This window comes from Callithrix jacchus, chromosome 17, assembly GCF_049354715.1.
Source record: "Callithrix jacchus isolate 240 chromosome 17, calJac240_pri, whole genome shotgun sequence".
In the NCBI taxonomy this organism is placed as follows: Eukaryota; Metazoa; Chordata; class Mammalia; order Primates; family Cebidae; genus Callithrix; species Callithrix jacchus.
In genome coordinates this window covers 7,231,169-7,252,265 of record NC_133518.1, presented here as the reverse complement: position 1 = coordinate 7,252,265, position 21,097 = coordinate 7,231,169, and the positions used below count along the sequence as shown (strand labels likewise).

General features: G+C 52.0%; 2 protein-coding genes across 12 annotated transcripts in view; both read left to right on the top strand.

The window, feature by feature from the left end:
• Positions 1–1,413: 1,413 nt before the first annotated feature.
• Positions 1,414–14,362, top strand: LOC144576538 (uncharacterized). Its single transcript, XM_078355015.1, has 7 exons — positions 1,414–1,524; positions 1,666–1,771; positions 2,689–2,803; positions 2,966–3,096; positions 12,155–12,537; positions 13,265–13,450; positions 14,165–14,362. Exons 1-7 carry the CDS (start codon positions 1,414–1,416, stop codon positions 14,219–14,221), a joined length of 1,089 nt encoding a protein of 362 aa, XP_078211141.1. The 3' UTR covers positions 14,222–14,362.
• The window catches only part of LOC128928122 (uncharacterized), a 39,082-nt gene continuing 32,155 nt past the window's right edge, over positions 14,171–21,097 (top strand). Inside the window, exons 1-9 of one of the 11 annotated variants that reach the window (XM_078353763.1) lie at positions 14,171–14,278; positions 14,930–15,034; positions 15,662–15,757; positions 16,738–16,855; positions 17,055–17,229; positions 18,367–18,444; positions 19,399–19,547; positions 20,070–20,209; positions 20,905–21,019. The gene's annotated coding sequence lies outside the window, so the exon portion shown is untranslated. Of the gene's footprint in view, positions 14,279–14,929; positions 15,035–15,661; positions 15,760–16,733; positions 16,856–17,054; positions 17,230–18,366; positions 18,445–19,023; positions 19,124–19,398; positions 19,548–20,069; positions 20,210–20,904; positions 21,020–21,097 lie in introns of all 11 variants that reach the window. The other 10 variants (XM_078353766.1, XM_078353764.1, XM_078353769.1 and 7 more) reach the window with 10 other exon arrangements.

Here is a 21,097-nt window from a genome sequence, read left to right as displayed (position 1 = left end):
GCGTCTGGAAGTTCTCGGCCATGGTCACCAGGGCGTGGAGGATGTTGTTGCCCCGCGAATCCTGGGAGGCAATGTCGGTGCGCTGGTGCTCCATCAGCAGTTCCACGATCTTGGACTGGTTGATGCACACCGCCAGGGCCAGGGGCGTCTTGCCTGGGGGAGGAGGGCACCGAAGCTGGGTTCTGGGTCCTTGGCTTAGGTCGCAAGCAGCATTCCCCAAGCTGCAGGACTGGGGCCCACATCCTATCTCAGCAGGATTGGCAAGTGAGGTTCCCTGGTCCTCTCCCCATCTCCTGCTTCTGTGGGGGAGGATGAAGCTACATCACTGTGCAGCCTCCTGACTGGCCTCCCTGCTGCCACCCTGGCCCTTCTGTACCCTTCTGGGTACAGCAGCCAGACCAACCTGTTAGCGCCTCCCCCAGAATGAAAGCTCAAGTTCCAATGACACCCACAAAGCCCTGTGTCCTCTGACCTCTCCTCCTCTCCCATCACTCACTCCCCTGACAATGGCTTTCCTCCAACACGTGGCCAGCCCCAGGCCTTTGCTTGGCTATTCCCTCTGCTCATAGACAGCCAGTCCCTCGCTCCCTCACCTCCTTCAAGTACTTGTTCAAACGTCACCTTTCAGTGATCCAGCCTAACTGGCTCTATTTAAAACTAAAGAATTTAAAACTATTTAACTCTATTTAAAATTGAACTGTTTAATTCTATTAAAATTAAAATAAGGTGGTGGGTCACGCCTGTAACCCCAGCACTCTGGGAGGCCAAGGCAGGCGGATCACCTGAGTTCGAGACCACCCTGACCAACATGGAGAAACCCTGTCTCTACTAAAAATACAAAAAAATTAGCCGGGCATGGTGGCACATGCCTGTAATCCCGGCTACTTGGGAGGTTGAGACAAGAGAATTGCTTGAACCTGGGAGGCGAAGGTTGCTGTGAGCCAAGATCAAGCCATTGCACTCCAGCCTGGGCAACAGAGGGAGACTCCATCTCAAAAATAATAAATAAAATTAAAATCCACCCCTCTCTTGCCACAGACAGAAATCCTAATGCCTGTCCTCTCTGCTTTACTTTGCATTTTTGAAGAGCACTTTTCATTACCTGTCATATTACACTGGCCCCAACCAGGTTCTCCGTGCAGGGCAATGGTACACACTAGGAACTGGACAATACCCTGTTTGCCAGGACACCCAGACCTGGACACCCAGGGCTGCCCAGAGCACAGGCTAGCTAGTCCTGCTGATAAAAAAAACTACCCAGAATATAGTCCCAGCTACTTTGGAGGCTGAGGCATGAGAATCACTTGAACTCAGAAGGCAGAGGTTGCAGTGAGCCAAGATTGCACCACTGCACTCCAGCAGCCTGGGCAACAGAGCCAGATTCCATCATCAAAACCCCAGAAGAGAAAACAAATGGGTGATCACCAGTCAGGCAAGACTGGATGGGAGGAGGGGTCTCCTCTGCAACAGAGTTGCGCAGAGAACTTTCCGGAGCCCGTGGTTCCTGTCCTGATTGCAGTGGTGGTGAGCCAACCGTCCATGCTGTGAAAATGAACAGAACCGTGCTCTAAACGGCTGGATTTCACTCTGTCTACATTATGCATTTCCATTTGTTTTTGTAGAGCATCCTAACCCCAGTTGCTTTTGGACTCTGTAACTTGTCAGGCAGAGGAGTTTGGTCCTCTCACTCTCGACTTCCGACTCCCTGTTTGCAGTCCTGAGAGGCACTGGACCCGGCACACCGAAGTCAATGCCAGCTACACTGGGGCAAGTCCTTCCCTTTCACAGAGCAGTCTCCTCGCCTGTAAAATGTGGCTGCCTCCTTGGCCTCTCCCAGGTCTCTGTTCCCTCAGAGGGATGTCCAGGATGATGCTTCCAGGACCACCAGGTGACACCCCCGGGGAATGTGGGCTTCTCCCCCTCTCACCTCCCAGCCCCTCCTTCTCTGGTCCATACTGATGTCCTCCCAGATGGACATCTCCAGCCTCCTCCTGGCCCAGCTCTGTCCTCTGGGGCACCAGAGCCTCTTGACCGTGGGGGTGGAGTGCAGAGTGAGGCAGCCCCTCCCTTCTGCCCTCCTCCCTTTCTCCTCCCTTCCTCCCTCTCCTTTCCTCTTCCCTCTCTGTCCTCTCTTCCTCCCCTCTTCTTACCTCCCTCCTTCCTTCCTCCTTCTCCCTCTTCCTAACTTCCTCCTCCCTCTTCCTCCTCCCTTCCTCCCTCTTCCCTCTCCCTCCTCTCTCCTGCCTTCTTCCTTCTTCCCTCCTCCCTCTCCCTCCTTTCTCCTCCCTCTCCCTCCTTCCTCTCCATCCTACCTCTCCTTCCTCCCTTTCCCTCCTCCTTCTCCCTCCTCCCTCCCTCTCCCTCCTTCATTCCTCCTCCTTCTTCCTTCCTTGCTCCTCCCTTCTTCCTCCTCCTTCTTCCTCCTTCCCTGACCTTCTCCCTCTCCCTCCTCCCACCTCCCTCTCCCTCCTCCCTTTCCATCCTCCCTCCCTCCCTTCCTCCTCCCTCCCTCTCTCTCCTCCTTCATTCCTCCTCCATCTTCCTTCCTTGCTCCTCCCTTCTCCCTCCTCCTCCCTCCTCCCTCCTCCCTCCCTCCCTCTCCCTCCTCCTTCCTCCCGGACTCGGCGCCGGGCGCGGGGGGGACACCCACAGAAGTAGAAGCTCTCGTGCTGGTTCTTGGGGTTGAAGAAGGCCCCCTTTGCGTGGGCGTTGACGTTGGCTCTGGCGGCGATGAGAAGCGCAGTGATGTCCCCCTGCCGCTGCTTGATGGCGATATTCAGCGCCGCCTGCCCTGCGGACCCGGGTAAGGGGGCGTGGGAGCCTCAGCGCCGGGGGGCGGGGGCGGGGGGCTGGCCCGCCCGCCCTCTGTGGCCTCCACACCCTCCCGTGAACCACAGGGAAATCAGGACTCCTCGCCGTGTCTCCCGCCACCGGGAATCCCAGCTTTATTCTTTGCTTCCTTCAGGCTTGCCTGGCCCAAGGAGCGCGTGTGGAGCGCCTGCTCCGAGCTTCGGCACCAGCGCGGGGTTCAGGGGTCAGGGGTGCACAGACGCAGTGTCCATGATTTTCCTCAAGAGGCCACAGTGGCTGGGCGAGGTGCCTCACGCCTGTCATCCCAGCACTTTGGGAGGCCAGGGGGGTGGATCACCTGAGGTCAGGAGTTCGAGACCAGCCTGGCCAACATGGTGAAACCACGTCTTTACTAAAATTACAAAAATTAGCTGGGCGTGGTGGTGTGCACCTGTAATCCCAGCTACTCGGGAGACTGAGGCAGGAGAATCGCTTGAACCCAGGAAGTGAAGGTTGTAGTGAGCTGAGACCGATCCACTGCACTCCAGCAGAGTGAGACTCCATCTCGGAAAGAAAAAAAAAAGCCCGCAGTGCCACTGAGAACTAAGTGCCACCATTCAGAGAGGGGCAGGAGCTGGGGGACCAAGAGCAAGGGCCCTTCACAGCCAGAGAGCATCAGGGTCTTCCCAGAGGCGCTCACCTGGGACCTCAGAAGTCTAGGAGGTTGGGTGGGGCCAGCTCCTAAGCCAGGCTAAGAGGGCAGAGCTTATCCTAAGCGCTAAAGTCACAGAAGGCCTTGAAGTAGGGAACTGGCCAGATCAGAAGTTGGAGTTTGGTGCCTGGGTGCTTTCAGATCTCTCGGGCTGCAAAACTGGAGGATGCATTAGAGGCAGCCAAAACTAGGGAAAGAAATGAGGAGGCCTGAGCTAAGAGGCAGAGGGCACACGAAGGGTGGAGAAAGCAGGACGTCCGAGGACCCTCAGGACCATGGGCTGGGGAGAAGGGTGTCTCAGGTAAGGCTAGCATCTGGCCCTGGTGGGAAGTGAATTGTATGCTGGAGACTGAGCAGGAAGGGCAGAGGGAGAGGCATTCAGCCTGCTAGAGGCCGGAGAACTTCCAGATGGAAGGGACGGGCTGGGAGGAGGGGAGGGTCTCAACATGTACCAACAGAAACAGCATTTCCCAAAGAGCTGCCACCGTGCTGTGAACAAATGGTGGATTAAAGAACTAAGCTTTAAAAACAATTAGGAATTTTTAACTAACCTTTTGGTAGGGAAGATCCGAAGATCTTGCTTCTTCTTAAGCAAGATCCAAAAGGCAGAAACCACAAAGAGAAGGCTGACACGCTGGCTTACAAAAAGGCTTTTGGGTTTGGGGTGTTTTGTTTGACACAGGATCTTGCTCTGTCACCCAGGCTGCAGTGCAATGTCACTATCTGGGTCACTGCAACCTCTGCCTCCCGGGTTCAAGCGATTCTCTTGTCTCAGCCTCCTGAGTAGCTGGGATTACAAGCGCGACCCACCACGCCTGGTTAAGTTTTGTATTTTTAGTAGAGACAGGGTTCTACCACGTTGGCCAGGTTGGTCTTGAAACTCCTGACTTCAGGTGACCTGCCCACCTCAGCCTCCCAAAATGCTGGGATTACAGGTGTGAGTCACCACACCTTGACACTATTATAACTTGAAATGTGCATGCATTTGAACCCAAATATTCCAATGCAAAATATTTTCCTAAACATATGTGCATCTGTGCACAGGGTCATAGAGAGGAACATGCACTGCGACATTGTCACAGCAAAACAACTGGAAACGCCTGACGACTGTCTGCTGGGGGTGGGGGTGGTGGTGAAATTAGCCGTGGTGCAGACTAAGCTGCTGAAAAGAAGCTAGACTTTCACATTTTGGTGTAGGAAGTGCTCTAAGGCCGGGCGTGGTGGCTCATGCCTGTAATCCCAGCACTTTGGGAGGCTGAGGGGGGCAGATCACTTGAGGTCAGGAGTTCAAGACTAGCCTGACCAACATGGAGAAACCCCATCTCTACTAAAAATGCAAAAATTAGCCAGGCATGGTGGCGGGCGCCTGTAATCCCAGCTAATCCTGAGGCTGAGGCAGGAGAATCGCTTGAACCCAGGAGGTTTCAATGAGCAGAGGTCATGCCATTGCACTCCAGCCTGGGCAACAAGAGTGAAACTTCATCTCCAAAAAAAAAAAGTGTTCTAAGACGTATAGTTAATCAAAAACAACAACAACTTATAGAATACAGACAGTATGATACTATTTTATGTTAAATAAGTAAATAAAACCTCTTCTGTGCGCACATATACACGCACATATGTCAAAAGCCTAGGAAACTCCTCAAAGCATATGGGTAAAGACCCTAACAAAAACTTATCTGAAATGTTGGACTGCTTTACAATGAAGCTGTATTCATGTAATGTGGATGTAGCTAAAAATAGTTAGGCTGGCTGTGGTGGCTCATGCCTGATATCCCAGCACTTTGAGAGGCAGAGGTAGGAGGATCACTTGAGCCCAGGAGTTTGAGACCAGCCTGGGCAACATGGTGAAACCCAATCTCTACAACAAATAGAAAAATCAGCTGGGCACGGTGGTGCACACCTATAGTTCCAGCTACTCAGGAGGCTGGGAAGGAGAATTACCTGAGCCCGGGAAGGTCACGGCTGTAGTGAGCCGTGATCATGCCACTGCACTCCAGCATGCCCAACAGAGCGAGATCCTGTCTCAAAAATTTAAAAAAGGTAAAGTAAAGCAATAAAAATATACTGTTTTGTTGAATCTGATGATGGATGTGTAGAGGTTTATTATGCTAATATCTTAACTTTAGGTTTAAAACTTTTATAATAAAAATGTCTCAATGGAATAATTGCTTTAAAAAGTAAAACTCTGAAGACCTCTGATAAAATGCTTTAAAATGATATTAATAAAGTTGTGATTGGTTCCTCTTTAGCAGCATAGGGGAGAAGTATTAGCCCTTGCCCAGTGGGGAAACTGAGGCTCAGAGAAGCAAGGTAACCTGCCCAAAGTGTGGAATAGTGCTGCTCTGCTGGTCCCAGAGCCCCTCTGCCCCAGGTGCAGGAAACGCTGAGAGGAAGGGAGGCATCAGCAGAGAGGGTGGAACGGTGGTGGGGCTGCTTTCCAGGAAGACAAGAATAAATGGCTCCTCCCACCATTCAGAGAGAGAGTAGGTGCCCACAGCACCCCAGACCTCCTCTTTCCAGCAAGAGGCAGATTCATGAAAGAAGGAAAGCAAAAGGGGAGGCCAAGAATAGGGAGAGGGAAAGGTTTGTGACCAGGACAGCAAAGCCTCAGTAGAAACCCTAACAACCTTCTTATATTCACTCATTCAAAAAATACATGTTGAGCATCTCCTATGTGAGACCGTAAGGGCACCAGGAAATCAACTATGTTCAGTGGACTTCATCTCTGCCCTCAAAGGAAACATGCTGCTAGCAAAGGCTCATAAATCCTGCAATACTGACAAGAAGAAAGCAGGAGACCAAGGGGACTGAGAAGGGAGGAGAATTAGGACAAGCAAGCTTAAGGCACTGGCCTGAACCTCCCTGTCTACAGGACTGCTGTCAACTAGAGACAGGCTGAGAATGTGATATGGTTCATCTAGTTTCTCTCTTTGCTTTGGCTACCAGGGAGCTCAGTGTGCAGTTTAGCACTCAGTAGCAGCAACCTTCCCTAGGTTTCCTCTCCTCCACTCCATACCTTCTAGTTTGTCACAATCCTTGACTTCTTATATATAACAAAAATGCTTTTGAAAATCTGCAGAGTTCAAAGAATAAATCACAATTACTTTCTCCCATGAGAAGGGTTAAAGGCCCAAGCCAGATTCCCACCTGGCAAAAGCTAAAATGTGACCAGGCATGGTGGCTCATGTCTGTAATCCCAGAACTTTGGGAGGCGGAGGTGGGTGGATCATCTGAGTTCAGGAGTTTGAGACCAGCCTGACTAACATGGTGAAACCCCGTCTCTGCTAAAAATACAAAAAAAATCCCAGTTACTTGGGAGGCTGAGGCAGGAGAATCACTTGAACCCGGGAGGCAGAGATTGCAGTGAGCAGAGATCACACCACTGCACTCCAGCCTGGGCGACAGAGTGAGACTTTGCCTCCAAAAAAAAAAAATGCTGAACTGTTGAGTGCCCCTGGCAAGTCAGCAAGACTGCATCCAGTCATCCTTGAGCCAATCACCTTTGCCACACCTCATAAGACCCTAGAGGGCTGTTTGCTGACTCCAAAATTCAATAAGGACACACCTCACTGCTTTTCCCAAGTGGATTTGCTGGCAGGGAACCTCTCTCCCAAACCTCGTCTCCCAGGCCCATCTCTGGCCCACTTACAAGGAAATCCACAAAACTGAGACCCAAACAGGGAAAGTTAATGATGATGCTGCTAACAGCTGACTTTCAGTGGCCCATGCCCAGCTCTCCTGCCTCACTTCCAGCCTTCTTTCCACTGCGCAGGCATGCAAAGCCCAGTCCTGTCTGGGAGGTCTCACCCACGTCCCTCTCCTCATGCAGTCCTCAGGCCAAAGGTGACCAACCTGACTGTCCACTCTAAAGTGGCCCTTCCCAAACAGTCACTTTCTGTCATACTATCTTCACTTGTTTTCATAGTTTTTATTTATTTATTTATTTATTTATTTATTTTTTGAGACAGAGTCTTGCTCTGTCACCCAGCCTGGAGTGCAGTGGGGCGATCGTGGCTCACTGCAACCTCTGCCTCCCAGATTCATGATTTTCCCACCTCACCCTCCTGAGTAGCTGGTACTACAGTTGCACACCACCACACCCAGCTAATTTTTTTTGTAACAATGAACTGCTCTGGTGCAGGATGCCAGTAGTTGGGGACGTTGCGGGTATGAGGGGACAGCAGGTGTATGAGAAGTCTCTATATCATTTTTGGGTCAATTTTGCTGTGAACCTAAAGCTGCTCTAAAAATAAAGCTGGCCAGGTCCTTTAGCTGGCACTGCAAAACAGCACTTTGTGGGGCTAAGGAGGGAGGAGTGCTTGAGGCCAGGAGTTAAAAAGACCAGCCTGAGCAGCATAGCAAGACCATGTCTCTGCAGGGGGAAAAAAAATTGCCAGGCCTGGTGGCTCATGCATATAGACCCAGCTACTCAGGAGGCTAAGGTGGGAGAATCGCTTGAGCTCAAGAGTTTGAGGCTGCAGTAAGCCACGACCACACCACTGCACTCCCACCTGGGCAACAGAGCAAGACTCTGTCTCAAAAAAATTAAAATAAAGCTTATGATTTTTTTTTAAAAGAAAAGAAGTCACGTGCAGTGGCTTACCTTGTAATCCCAGCACTTTGGGAGGCTGAGGTGGGTGGATCACGAGGTTAAGAGATGGAGACCATTCTGGCCAACTTGGTAAAACCCCGTCTCCACTAAAAATACAAAAAAAAAATACCCAGGAATGGTGCCACGTGCCTGTAGTTTCAACTACTTGGGAGGCTGAAGCAGGAGAGTCGCTTGAACCTGAAGGGTGGAGGTTGCAGTGAGCCAAGATTGCACCACTATACTCCAGCCTGGGAAACAGAGCAAGACTCCATCTCAAAAAAAAAAGAAAGGAAACATACCAAATGTAGGTATGTCCTTCCTTGAACAATCTCAGGTTTCTAATCTAATAACAAAAAATTTCTATCATTAGTTTTGGAAAAGTACCCCCACTTTTGATGATCTGCCTGCCTCTGCCTCCCAAAGTGCCCACAGGATCCCTTCAGGTTCTGAGCGAATTCAAAAGCTGATCAGGCTGGGCAAGGTGGCTCACGCCTAGAATCCCAGCACTTTGGGAGGCCGAGGTCGGGGGATCACTTGAGGTCAGGCGTTCAAGACCAGCCTGGCCAACATAGTGAAATCCCATTTCTACTAAAAATATGAAAACTAGCCAGGCATGATGTCAGGCTCCCATCATCCCAGCTACTAAGGAGGCCGAGACAGGGGAATCACTTGAACCCAGGTGGCAGAGGTTGCAGTGAGCCGAGATCACACCACTGCACTGCAGCCTGGGCAACAGAGCAAGACGCTGTCTCAAAAAGCAAACACACAAAGCGGATCCAATTTGAGAAGTTTGCAGCTGTCTGACACCCACACATTTTCTAGGAAAGGCCTACAGGTACAGCACAGAGTCCCAGGCCCACACAAAAAGCAAGAAGCCCTCCTGACTCCCTCTGGCCCAGGACAGGTCGGCCTGCCCCCACACATTCTCTGCCAGGCAGCCTGACACAGCAGTTAAGGCCCAGGCTTTGGAGTCAGACTGCCTGGGGTCAGATCCAGGCCTTGTGTTTACTGGCTGGCCTTACTCACTGCTGGAACCTTGAGTTTCTCATCTATAAAACAGAACTAATAATAGTGTCTTCATGAGCTATTAGGAGACTTAAAGGCCGATGCACATGGAGCACTTTCATAAACACTCCCCACATCCTGGCTTTCCACCTCCCTCCTGCAGGCTCCAGGCTCACTTGCCATGGTTGCACACAGGCACGTGGGAACCGTCTCTTGGCTCCTCCGTGGGGACCCCTGTGGGCAGGCAGACGCCAAGCTAGAGAACGGGGGAGGGACTGGGCACTGAGAATCACACCTGTAATCCCAGCACTTTGGGAGGCTGAGGTGGGTGGATCACCTGAGGGCAGGAGTTTGAGACCAGCCTGACCAACATGGTGAAACCCCATCTCTACCAAAAATGCAAAAATTAGCCAGGTGTCGTGGCACCGGCCTGTAATCCCAGCTACTCAGGAGGCTGAGGCAGGAGAATTGCTTGAACCTGGGAGGCAGAGGTTGCAGTGAGCTGAGATCACAACATTGCACTCCAGCCTGGGCAACAAAAGGAGACTCTGTCTCAAAAAAAAAAAAATAAATAAAAAATAAAAAATAAAAGACAAGTGCTGGTGAGGATGTGGAGAAATGGGAACTCAAACACTGCTGCTGAGAATGTAAAATGGTACAGCTGCCATGGAAGAGTCTGGCAGTTCCTCCAGATGTTAAATACAGAGCTACCCTACGACCCAGCAATTCTATAGCAAGGTATACACACAAGAGAAATGAAAACATACGTTCACTCAAAATACCATGATTCGTAATACCTGAAAAGGTAGAAACAATCTAAATGTCCATTAATTGATAAATGAATAAACAAAATGTGATACTCTGTCCAGTGGAATATTATTCAGCTGTAAAAAAAAAAAAGAATGAAGTATTGATACATGAACCTTAAAAACACTAAGTGAAAAAAGCCAGATATAAAAGGTCTTATATTGTATGAATCCATTTCTATGAAACGTTTAGAACACACAAATTTACAGTGATGGTAGATCAGCAGTTGCCTGTGGCTAGGGAGGGGCGGGAGGCAAACAGATAATAGGAAATTCTAATGGGCTCAAGGTTTCCTTTTGAGATGATGAAAATGCTCTTAAATTGACTGTGGTAGTTGCAACACCTCTGTGAATACATCATTGAATTGCATGCTTTAAATGAGTGAATGATACGGTATGTAAATTTTATCTCAATAAAGCTGTTAACTCCCCTCCAAAAACCACGCAGTAAAACAGAGAAAACGAAAATTAGTCATGAGCACACTAGGGAGAATTGCCTTTAGCATCTTAGTGTGCTTTCTTTGTGTGTGACACTGAATTAGAATCCTGAATTTTTATTTTCTGATTTTCATTTTCTTGTATTTGGCTATGTCATCAAATATTCCTCCAACACATGCCCTTATTTATTTATTTTTCATTTTTATTTATTTATTTTTGACATGGAGTCTCACTCTGTTGCCCAGGCTGGAGCGCAGTGGCATGAGCTCAGCTCACGGCAACCTCTGCCTTCCAGGTTCAAGTGATTTTCCTGCTTTAGCTTCCCAAGTACCTGGGATTACAGGTGTCTACCACCACACCCAGCTAGTTTTTGTATTTTCAGTAGAGACAAGGTTTCACCATGTTGGCCAGGCTGGTCTCAAACTTCTGACCTCAGGTGATCTGCCCACCTCGGCCTCCCAAACTGCTGGGATTACAGGTGTGAGCCACCACACCCAGCCCCAACACATGGCTTTTAACAGGCTATAATATTTCAATACATCCTGTAAATATCATGTAATGTAGTATATTGAGCTGAGTTCTGCTACTGAACATTTAGGTTGTTTCTGATTTTCTGGTTATAGCTATCACCATCAACCACCATGAGAGGCATCATGAACATTTCTTTCTTACGTTTTTTTGAGATGGAGTTTCACTCTTGTTGCCCAGGCTGGAGTGCAATGGCACAATCTTGGCTGACTGCAACCTCCACCTCCCAGGTTCAAGCGATTCTCCTGCCTCAGTAGCTGGAATTACAGGGTTGTACCACCAAGCCCAGCTAATTTTTTTATTTAGTACACATGGGGTTTCATCACATTGGTCAAGCTGGTCTCAAATTCCTGACCTCAGGTGATCCACCCGCCTCAGCCTCCCAAAGTGCTGGGATACACGGATGAGCCACTGCACTCAGCCAATACTGTATGTTTCTAAATGATTCTAGATCTAAGTTTATATTTCCCTTTGAGTTTCTTTTTTTTTTTTTTTGAGATGGAGTCTTGCTCTGTCATCCAGGCTAGACACTGCAGTGGTGCAATTTCAGCTCACTGCAGCCTCTCTCTCCTGGATTCAAGCAATTCTCCTGTCTCAGCCTCTGGAGTAGCTGGGATTACAGGCATGCCACCATGCCTGGCTAATTTTTGTATTTTTAGCAGAGATGGGGTTTCGCCAGGTTGGCCAGGCTGGTCTCGAACTCCTGACCTCAGGTGATCTGCCTACCTTGGCCTCCCAACATGCTGGGATTATAGGCATGAGCAAGGAGGCTTGAGACACTGCCCTGGCCTTCTGTTTTTTTGTGTGTGTGTGTGATATGTCTCTCACCAGGCTGGAGTGCAATGGCATAATCTTGGCTCACTGCAACCTTCGCCTCCCAGGTTCAAGCGATTCTCCAGCCTCAGCCTCTCTACTAGCTGGGATTACAGGTGCCCAACAGGACACCTAGCTATTTTTTTTTTTTTTTTAGTAGAGATCGGATTTTGCCATGTTGCCCAGACTGGCCTCAAGTGATCCACCAACCACTGCCTCCCAAAATTCTGGGATTACAGGCGAGGGCCACCGCTGCGCCTGGCAGGCATGGAAGAGGTTCCCTTGGGTCCTGCTCAGAGGAGTCACGCTGGGGAAAGCAAGTGGAGGTGCTCCTTGAAGAAAATAGGGAATCTCACATCTCAGCAGTTCTGTCCTGGCCTGCCCCCCTGGATCGTCCAGCCTGGGTCGGGGTGGAAGACCTCGCCCTTCTTGACTGGGGTTGAGTGTGAGGGTCCCATTTCGCCAAAGGTCTAGCCCTGGATTCCCAGTCCCTGGCACTACCCAGCAGCTCCCGGCTCCCCCTCCCCTCCAGACCTGGCATTCGCCCTCAACCAACATGGCGCCGATGGCCTCAGTACGTCAAGCGACGTGCCCGCCGGCCTCCTCCCGCGCTTCCTGCGGAAGCCGAGCAGCAGAGCGGAAAGCCTGGCTTCCAGGCCGGCGGTGGCCTAGGCAGCGCCAGGGCGGTTGATGTGTGGCTGCGCCGTGGCGAGGCAGGCCGGGATGCTGTACCCCCGGGAGAGCCCGTCACGGAAGCGCAAGGAGCTGGACGACCTCTGGAGCTTCCGCGCCGACTTCTCCGACGACCGGCGCCGGGGCTTCCAGGAGCGGTGGTAGCGGCCGCTGCTGCGGTACTTCGGGAACGGCCGGGAGGCAAACAGAAGCCGGGCCGAGGGAGTAGGGGAGCCCGGGCCGCCTCGCAGGCTCCTTCCCCTGGTCGCCCGGGGGTTGGGGGCCCAGAGGAGGTTAAAGGTCAGTGGGCTTGGGAGCGCTGGGTTGGGGGAGTGGGGCAGGGAGGGGGCCCAGGAGGACCGCTGCGGAGGAGGTGGGAGGAGGAGGAAGCGCCCCTGCCGAGCCCCCTCCCCAGGCGAAGGCTGAGCCCGGGCAGTGTCCTTTTTTTTAATGTTTGTTTTTAATTTTTAAAATATTTTTTGAGACTGGGCTTGGCCCTGTTGCCCAGGCTGGAGCGCAGTGGCGCAATCCTAACTTCTGAGCTCAAGCGATCCTCCTGCCGCAGCCTTGCAAGTTAGCTGGGGGCTCCACGCCTGGCTAATTAAAAAAATTTTTCTTTTAGATATAGGGTCTCACTACTTTGCCCAGGCTGGTCTCGAGCTCCTGGCCTCAAGCCATCGTTTTATGTTGACCTTCCAAAGCACTGATTACCGGCATGAGCCACCCAAACACTCCTCCCAGTAGTCGGGCCAGAGCGTCTTGGGCTGCACAGAGCTGGACGTGAGGATGGGGAGGTGGAGACAGTTTAAACATCCTGAGGTCAGCTCTGCAAAGAAGGCAGGAATGTACCTTGGTCCCAGATCTGTTTGGGGGCCTAGGAGCTGAGCATCGCCCTTCTCTCCATAGTCTGGCCCCACCCTGGACATGGAGGTTCTCTCCAGCTTCAAGAACATCTGCCAGGACTGGCGGCTATGGCATTTTGTCAGCTGGGTGTGGCACAAATGGGAAGTGACCTTGCCAGAGTGGTGGACCCAGGACCTGCAGAGAAGAGTGGTGCTGAGGATTGGCAGTGCCCACTCCTATGCCATTCTGGTGAGTGCAGCCAGGAGCAGGTAGGGCAGGTGGGTGGGTGTGGCTGCTGTACCGCATGGGAGTCCCAGGTGCCACCCAGCCTGTCTCCTGGGATGGAACGGTGAGGGGCCCTTCCTTGCTCTGCCCTGGAGGCTGTTCCCTGTGTAGGGGGATAGGTGACCTCCTCTACCCCATTGGGATGCCGTTCTTCCCATCTGGCTGGCAGGCCTCAGCTCTATGCTGCAAGTTATGAGGGAGTGCCCGATAACATGGCCCCTCCTCATGCACTGAGCTGCTGCCCCCTCCCCATATCTCCAGTGTCTGTGATGGGTGAACGGGGTCGATGTGCTAGAGCATGGGGGTTTACCTCTCCTTCAAGGCCAACATCAGCAGCCTGGTCCAGGTGGGGCCCCTGCCCTCCTGCCTCCCCGTCACTGTTGCCATCAATGACACACTCCCTCCATCCAACCACCGGGGATCATCTGCTACATGACTGACACCTGCAAGTGGCTACCATCCTGCCTCCACCACACGCCCCCACCTCCCCGCCCCACCCCATAGTCTTCCTGCTAGGGACAGATTTGCCTTCACAGAGTGGAGGGGCCTGGATCTGGGGAGGCCACAGACATGTGGGCTGAGGTTAAACAACCCACAGCAGGGGTCCAGCAAACCACAGTTCTCCCACCCTGGATATCCCAAGGGTTACTTTGTCCACAACACAGACTTTGACTTCAGCTCGGCGGGACTGCAGCGGTCTGTGCTTCTGTTCACGACACTCACCACCTGCATTGATGACATCACCATCACCATCACCACCAGCGTGGAGCAAGACAGTGGCGAGAGCTTCCAGTAGGATCCTTTCTCAGCGGGGCCCAGGGTGGCTCTGTTTGTTCCCTGTTTGGAAAGCTCTCCCAGGAAAAAGGTTCTCCCAGCATCTCTAAACCCTCCCAGGTTCCCATCCACCTACAAAGCTCAAATCCAGACTGTCTGAGCGGGCACCGGCTCCCAAAATCACCTGTGTGGTTGACCTCATTTGGAGAAGAGGGGTCTTCTTGCCTATGGTCACACAGCTCAGGGTGGCAATCCTGTCCCTTTCCCATGGAGCTACCCTCACTCCAGCTCCCCTTGGTACACATTGTGCTCAAGGAACAGGCAGCTTACCAGGTACTCCCTGTGGCCCGAGGCCCCTCCCTGTGGCCCCAGGCTCCCACCAAATCCCTGAGCAAATAGTGCAGTGTTGCCAGTCTGTGGTTTCATGTTGAACTAATTAAATACTCAAGTGCTGCTTAACTGCATGCCTTGATGAGTGCCTCTCTCCATCCTTTAACGACCCCGATGCCCACATGGCTCATGAGTAAAGGTGTCCCCACCCGAGATGCCCCGTCCCAGGGTGTGCTTTCAGGAGTCAGCTCCTAGACAGGGACAGTCAGCCATTAGGGATAGGGTGGGACCAGGGCAGGGGCTCTCCTGACTCCTGATATCTGTTCACTTGCCCCCCAGCGTTGCTGCCACCTGCTATAGGTGACTGAGAAGTGAGCCTGGGGCACCTTCAGACTCAACCCCAATGATGAGGACATCCACACAGCCAGCGAGTGCCACCTGAAGGTAAGACCCCTGCAGCCCCACCGCTTTCCTGGCCTCCCGTCTCCACCTGCCCCTGGGCCACTTGGAGCATTAGCACCATTTTTCCATTTACTTCACCATTGGCAGACAGCAGTGGAGACCTCAGGACATGGCCAGTTGCAGTGGCTCATGCCTATAATCCTAGCACTTTGGGAGGCTGAGGTGGAAGGATCACTTGAGGCCAAGACTTTGAGACGAGCGTGGGCAACATAACAAGGTTTCATAACTACAGAAAATTGAAAGGAAAAAAAATAAAGAACAGCAGGGCTAAGCAGAATTGGTGAGAGATTTGGGCAAGACCTGGGGCCCTTGGGTAGAGAGGGAGGTTGGCAGGGCTGATAAAAGCTGCCTTGCCTGGATTGACTCCTCTGGGCATCTAGACTGTGACCCTGGGCCTCCCTTCACTTCCAAGAGCTCATTGGCAAAACTGCTGGGAAGCTGCTCACGGGATGCAGCCGGAATAACCAGGTGCCTCTAGCCCCTCCACCCCCCTGCTTTTTGCTGTCCCAACCTTGGGGAGCCCAGGGGGCAGTTAGAGCTCAGCAGGGTCCTGGCTCCCCAGGGAAGCAGCTCATCAGCCTCCCTGAGCATCACCTCCTGCTTGCACAGGTGGTCATGGAGCTTAGACTATGGATGTGGCAGACCTGCTCGATGTGCTCCGGCCTCCTGTGGGAGCCCATCAGGACCATGGTGGATCCCACAGAGGTGTGAGTTCCCAAGGGACACCCAGGGGTTAGAGAGAGGTGTGATGGCATCCTGAACAGCAGACTAGGTGGCAGGGACAAACAGGGTGGAGATGCCAGGCCCCGGGGGACGGGTATTACAGAACGCCGAGATTGAGGCAGAACAGCCAGGAGTGGGGCATTTCCTGCAGTCCCCAATACTCCCATGGCAGTCTAGCTTATCAGGCAGGGAAGAGTCACCCTTCGTGGGGCCTGGTGTGGTGGCTCCTGACTGTAATTCCAGCACTTTGGGAGGCAGAGGCCGGTGGATCACCTGAGGTCAGGAGTTCACGACCAGCCTGGCTAACATGGTGAAACCCTGTCTCTACTAAAAATACAAAAATTAGCCAGACGTGGTGGTGTGCACCTGTAATCAGAGCTACTTGGGAGGCTGAGGCAGGAGAATCCCTTGAACCCAAAAGGCAGAGATGGCAGTGAGCTTCGATCGCATCACTGCACTTCAGCCTAGGAGACGGAGTGAGACTCCACCTCAAAAACTAAAAAATAAAAGGGAAGAGAACTCACCCTTTGCAGATTTGAGGGAAGGAAACTAAGGCACTAGCTTAGCTGTGCCTGGAGCAGCAAGAGTCTCTCCCCACTCTGCCTGTGTCCCACGTCTCCCGCATTATCTGTCCCCACCCAGCCCATCTGGTGAAAGGCAGAGGCAAAGGCTGCCTCCTGCTGGCCTCATCCCAGGCTTTGGCTTCTGGGACCTGGTGTCTTTGGGTCTGGATTTGTTCCTTGCAGACCTGGAGGAGGAGCTGCTGGGGAGTCTCCACGTGTTGTCAGAGACCCCTCCTCTTGGTCAACTCCCTGTGACCCCTGTTTCTCAGACTTGGAGGGAAATAAGGGCACACAAATTGTGACCATGGAGGTGGCGCAAGGCTGCTAGGAGGAACAGGGAGTGTATGCTACAGAGTTCAGGGTTTCTTTAATTTACTTTTTTTTTTTTTTTTGAGACAGGGACTTGCTCTGTCACCTAGTCTGGAGTGCAGTGGTGCAATCTCTCCTACCTACAAACTTTGCCTCCCTGGTTCAAGTGATTCTCCTACCTCAGCCTCCCAAGTAGCTGGGATTACAGGTATGTGCACCACATGCAGCTAATTTTTGTATTTTTTTTCAGTAGAGATGGATTTTACCATGTTGGCCAGGCTGATCTCTTGAACTCCTGAGCTCAGGTGATCTGCCCACCTCAGCCTGCCAGAGTTCTGGGATTATAGGCATAAGCCACTGCGCCCAGCCTAATTTTAAAATTCTTAACTTTTTTTTTTTTTTTTTAGACAGAGTTTTGCTCTTGTCACCCAGGCTGAAGTGCAGTGGCACTCGGCTCAGTGCAACCTCTGCCTCCCAGATTCAAGCAATTCTCCTGCCTCAGTCTCCACAGTAGCTGGAACTACTGCCTCCCAGATTCAAGCAATTCTCCTGCCTCAGTCTCCGCAGTAGCTGGAACTACAGGTATGTGCCACACCCAGCTAATTTTTGTATTTTTTAGTAGAGACAAAGTATTACCATGTTGGCCAGGATGTTCTCAATCTCCTGATCTTGTGGTCCACCCATGTTGGCCTCCCAAAGTGCTGGCATTACAGGTGTGAGCAACCACACCCGGCCAAATTTTTTCTGTTTAATTGTCTTTAGAGACAAGCCCTTGCTCTGTCACCTAGGCTGGAGTGCAGTGGCTCAGTGATAGCTCACTGCAGCCTCAAACTCCTGGACTCAAATGATCTTCCCACCTCAGCTTTCTGAGTAGGTAAGACCGCAGGTGTGCACCACACCCTGCAAAGATTTTATATTTTTTTGTAGTAACGGGTTTTCACTATGTGGCCCGGTCTGGTTGAACTCCCAGCCTCAAGTGATCCTACCATCTTGGCCTCCCAAAGTGCTGGAATTACAGGCTTGAGCCACCGTACCTGGCCTTGAGTACAGAATTTCCTTAGGGGGTGACGAAAATGCTCTAAAATCGGTGATGGGTGTGCACTAAAGTGTGAGTGATATCTCAGCAAAGTTGGTTTATTTAAAACAGCAACAGGCTGGACGAAGTGGCTCATGCCTGTAATCCCAGCACTTTAGGAGGCCAAGGTGGGTGGATAATCTGAGGTCAAGAGTTTGAGACCAGCCTGGCCAACATGGTGAAACCCTGTTTCTATTAAAAGTACAAAAAATTAGTAACTTGAATGAGGGGCAGGGTATCCCACCTGCTCCGAGCAGCTCTTTATGAGCCCCAGTTATTTCTGGGGTCCTCAAATGAAACCTCCCAAGTCATACCCAAGTCATACCCAACATGGGCCTCCTCCCCTTTTCTAGCCCCCTGCTGGGAGATGCTGCGTGACAGAGGCTCAGGCTTTGGGTATTCCTGGCAAAGCCTCACCCCAGGAGCCCCACAGCTCAGGCCCAGTCCATGGTTCACATGGCCCCATTTCATCCTCTTTTTCCTTTGAGAGCAATTAGTCCCTGGGAGATCCTGGATCCCTCGTTCAGGTGCAGTGCTGTAGGGCAACACTTCTTCCCGGGGTGACCCAGGCCTGCAGGGTCCCAGTGTCACTGGCAGGCCTTGACCTGGCCTCCACCTGAGTCCCTGCTCCTCCTCTCCCACAGGGAACATGACATCCTCTTCCCAGGGTACACCCACCTGCAGAGGGCCCAGCCCCTTCACTGGAGCCACTGGATCCTGAGGTGAGCTGGGTGAGGTGCTGGGGCTGTACTGGATGGGAGAACCCTGGCTGCCCTGACTCTCCTGCCCTTGGCTTCTCACAACGGTGCCATGGTGCTGACCCTAGACTCTGAGCGGCTGCTGGAGATGCAAAAGCTGATTGGTGTCCTGCCCCTGGGGAGGTGGGTGAGGCTCCAGTGCCCTAAGGGCCTGGTGGGGGTGGCTGCTGCATAGCCTAGGGATTCACACATGAGCTGGGAAGGGCAGAGAGGGCTAGAAAATCAGGTTGTCTGCTCAGAGGGGTCCCTGCATGGAGCCCCAGCTATTGCTAAGGTGGGGATGTCCAAGCCAGTGAATGTGTCTGAGCAGGGCTGGAGCTCTTCAGTGAGGCTCTAGTGAGTCCAGCCGACTGCCCTCAGCCTGACATATGGGGACATGTGTCAGGAGACAAGGGTTCTGCACCCATGGTTTCTCGGTGCCTGGGGATAAGCATTCAGGAGACATTAGGGGACAAGGGAAAAGGTTGAGCTCCAGACAGTTGCCCTGGCAACTAGGACTTCATTCTGTTTGTGTGTGTGTGTGTCTTTCTGTCTGTCTGTCAGGGCTGCCTGCCAGGAGCCCTGGTCACCATGAATCCCTGTCCCTGCAGCGGGGCCATTTTGGGCAATCCCGTGGGTATAGACAGAGAGCTGCTCTGAGCAGGTGAGATACCCTGCTCCTCCTCCCTAGGGAGAGTCACCCTCAGCACTGGCCAGGAGATGCAGACACACCAGAGGGCAGGAGCCGGTGGCCCCTGGTGAAATCATCATTCATTGCCTATGGGCACTGAGCTTATCTAGGCCAAGGGTCACCCATGGCACGGGTGCCTGGTACTGAGAGACTCAGGGCTCCTACCTCCCTCCTGAGACTGTGGAAAGATGCCTCCCCCCAGCTCCTACCCCACCCACCCTAATCCTCTTTCCTGATCCTCTTTCCAGGGGGAGGGGGCCAGGCAACCAGCTTAGGGGAGAGGAGGCCACACTCCCTGTTCTCCAGCCCAGCCCTGCTTCCTCCCAACCCCCAGAACTCAACTTTGGTGCCATCACTCTTAACAGCATGGATGCCACCAGTGAGCGTGACTTCATGGGTGAGTGTTGGGGAGCCAGTCCCCTGCCCTGTGCCTCACTTCTGTCCCTCAGCCCAGCTTCTCTCCAGTCTTCTCCTACTCCTGTATGTTCAGACTGTTTGTGGTGGTGATTGTACACTAAAGTGTAAACTTTAAATGAGTAAATTGGGCAGGGCACAGTGGCTCATGCCTGTATTCCCAGCACTGGCCAACATGGTGAAACCCCATTTCTACTAAGAATACAAAATTTAGCCAGGTGTGATGGTGGGCACCTGTAGCTACTTGGGAAGCTGAGGCAAGAGAATCGCTTGAACCCAGGAGGCCAAGGCTGCAGTGAGCTGAGATCACACCAGTACACTCCAGCCTGGGCAACAAGAGTAAAACTTTATCTCAAAAAATAAAATAAAATGAAAATAAATAAATGGGTAGATTTATGTGAACAACACATCGGTAAAGCTGGTTTATCTTATTTTTTTGTTTTGTTTTGCTCTGTTGCCAGAGGCGGTTGGGGGGGAGCTGGCTAAATTTTCATGTTTTTTCCAGACAGAGTCTGTTCTGTTGCCAGACTTGAGTGCAGTGGCACGATCTCGACTCACTGCAACCTTCACCTCCTGGGTTCAAGTGATTCTCCTGGCTCAGCCTCCCAAGTAGCTGGGATTACAGTTGCATGCCACCACACCCAGGTAATATTTTTGTATTTTTAGTAAAGACGGGGTTTCACCGTGTTGGCCAAGATGTTCTGGATCTCCTGACCTCATGATCTGCCCACCTTGGCCTCCCAAACTGCTGGGATTACAGGAGTGAGCCACCACACCCAGCCAAAGCTGGTTTATTTAGAACAACAGCAATAACAAAAAACAGGCTAGGTGCAGTGGCTCACATTTGTAATTCCAGCACTTTGGGAGGCCAAGGCAGGAAGATTACTTGAGCCCAGGTGTTTTAGACCAGCATGGGCAACATAGCAAGACTTTATCTTTACTCAAAATGAAAATTTAGGTCAGGCACAGTGGCTCACACCTCTAATCAAGAACTTTGGGAGACCAAGCCAGGTGGATCACGAGGTCAAGAGATCGAGACTACCCTGGCCACCATGGTGAAATCCCGTCTCTAATAAAAATAGAAAAATTAGCTGGCCATGGTGCCAGCTACTCAGGAGGATGAAGCAGGAGAATTGCTAGAACCTAGGAGGTGGAGACTGCAGTGAGCCAAGATCTCACCACTGCACTCCAGCCTGGCAACAGAACAGGCTCTGTCTGGAAAAAAAAATGAAAATGTAGCCAGGTCCCTTCCACTGTCTAACTTCCTCTTTCTTTCTGTATGGTCAGGCTGGGTGAGTACCAGAGAGGCTTGGTGACTGGGAATCTTTTCTTTCTCCCAGCTGAGTTCCTGTTCTAGGCTTCATTCTGCATGACCCATCTCAGCAGGATGGCCAGGGACCTCATCCTCTATGGCACCAAGGAATTCAGCTTCATGTAGCTCTCAGATGCCTACAGGTAAGCGCTGAACTGCCACTTCCACCTGCCCCTCTCAGCCTCTGCATTCCCCATGCCCCTTAGGCATGGCTTTCTTCC

Coding starts and splice junctions, on each gene's coding strand:
- LOC144576538 (XM_078355015.1), top strand. CDS start 1,414: ATGGGTGATCACCAGTCAGGCAAGACTGGATGGGAGGAGGGGTCTCCT. Junction 1,525..1,665: donor CTGTCCTGATTGCAGTGGTG/GTGAGCCAACCG, acceptor GTAACTTGTCAG/GCAGAGGAGTTTGGTCCTCT. Junction 3,097..12,154: donor GGCCACAGTGGCTGGGCGAG/GTGCCTCACGCC, acceptor ATTTCGCCAAAG/GTCTAGCCCTGGATTCCCAG.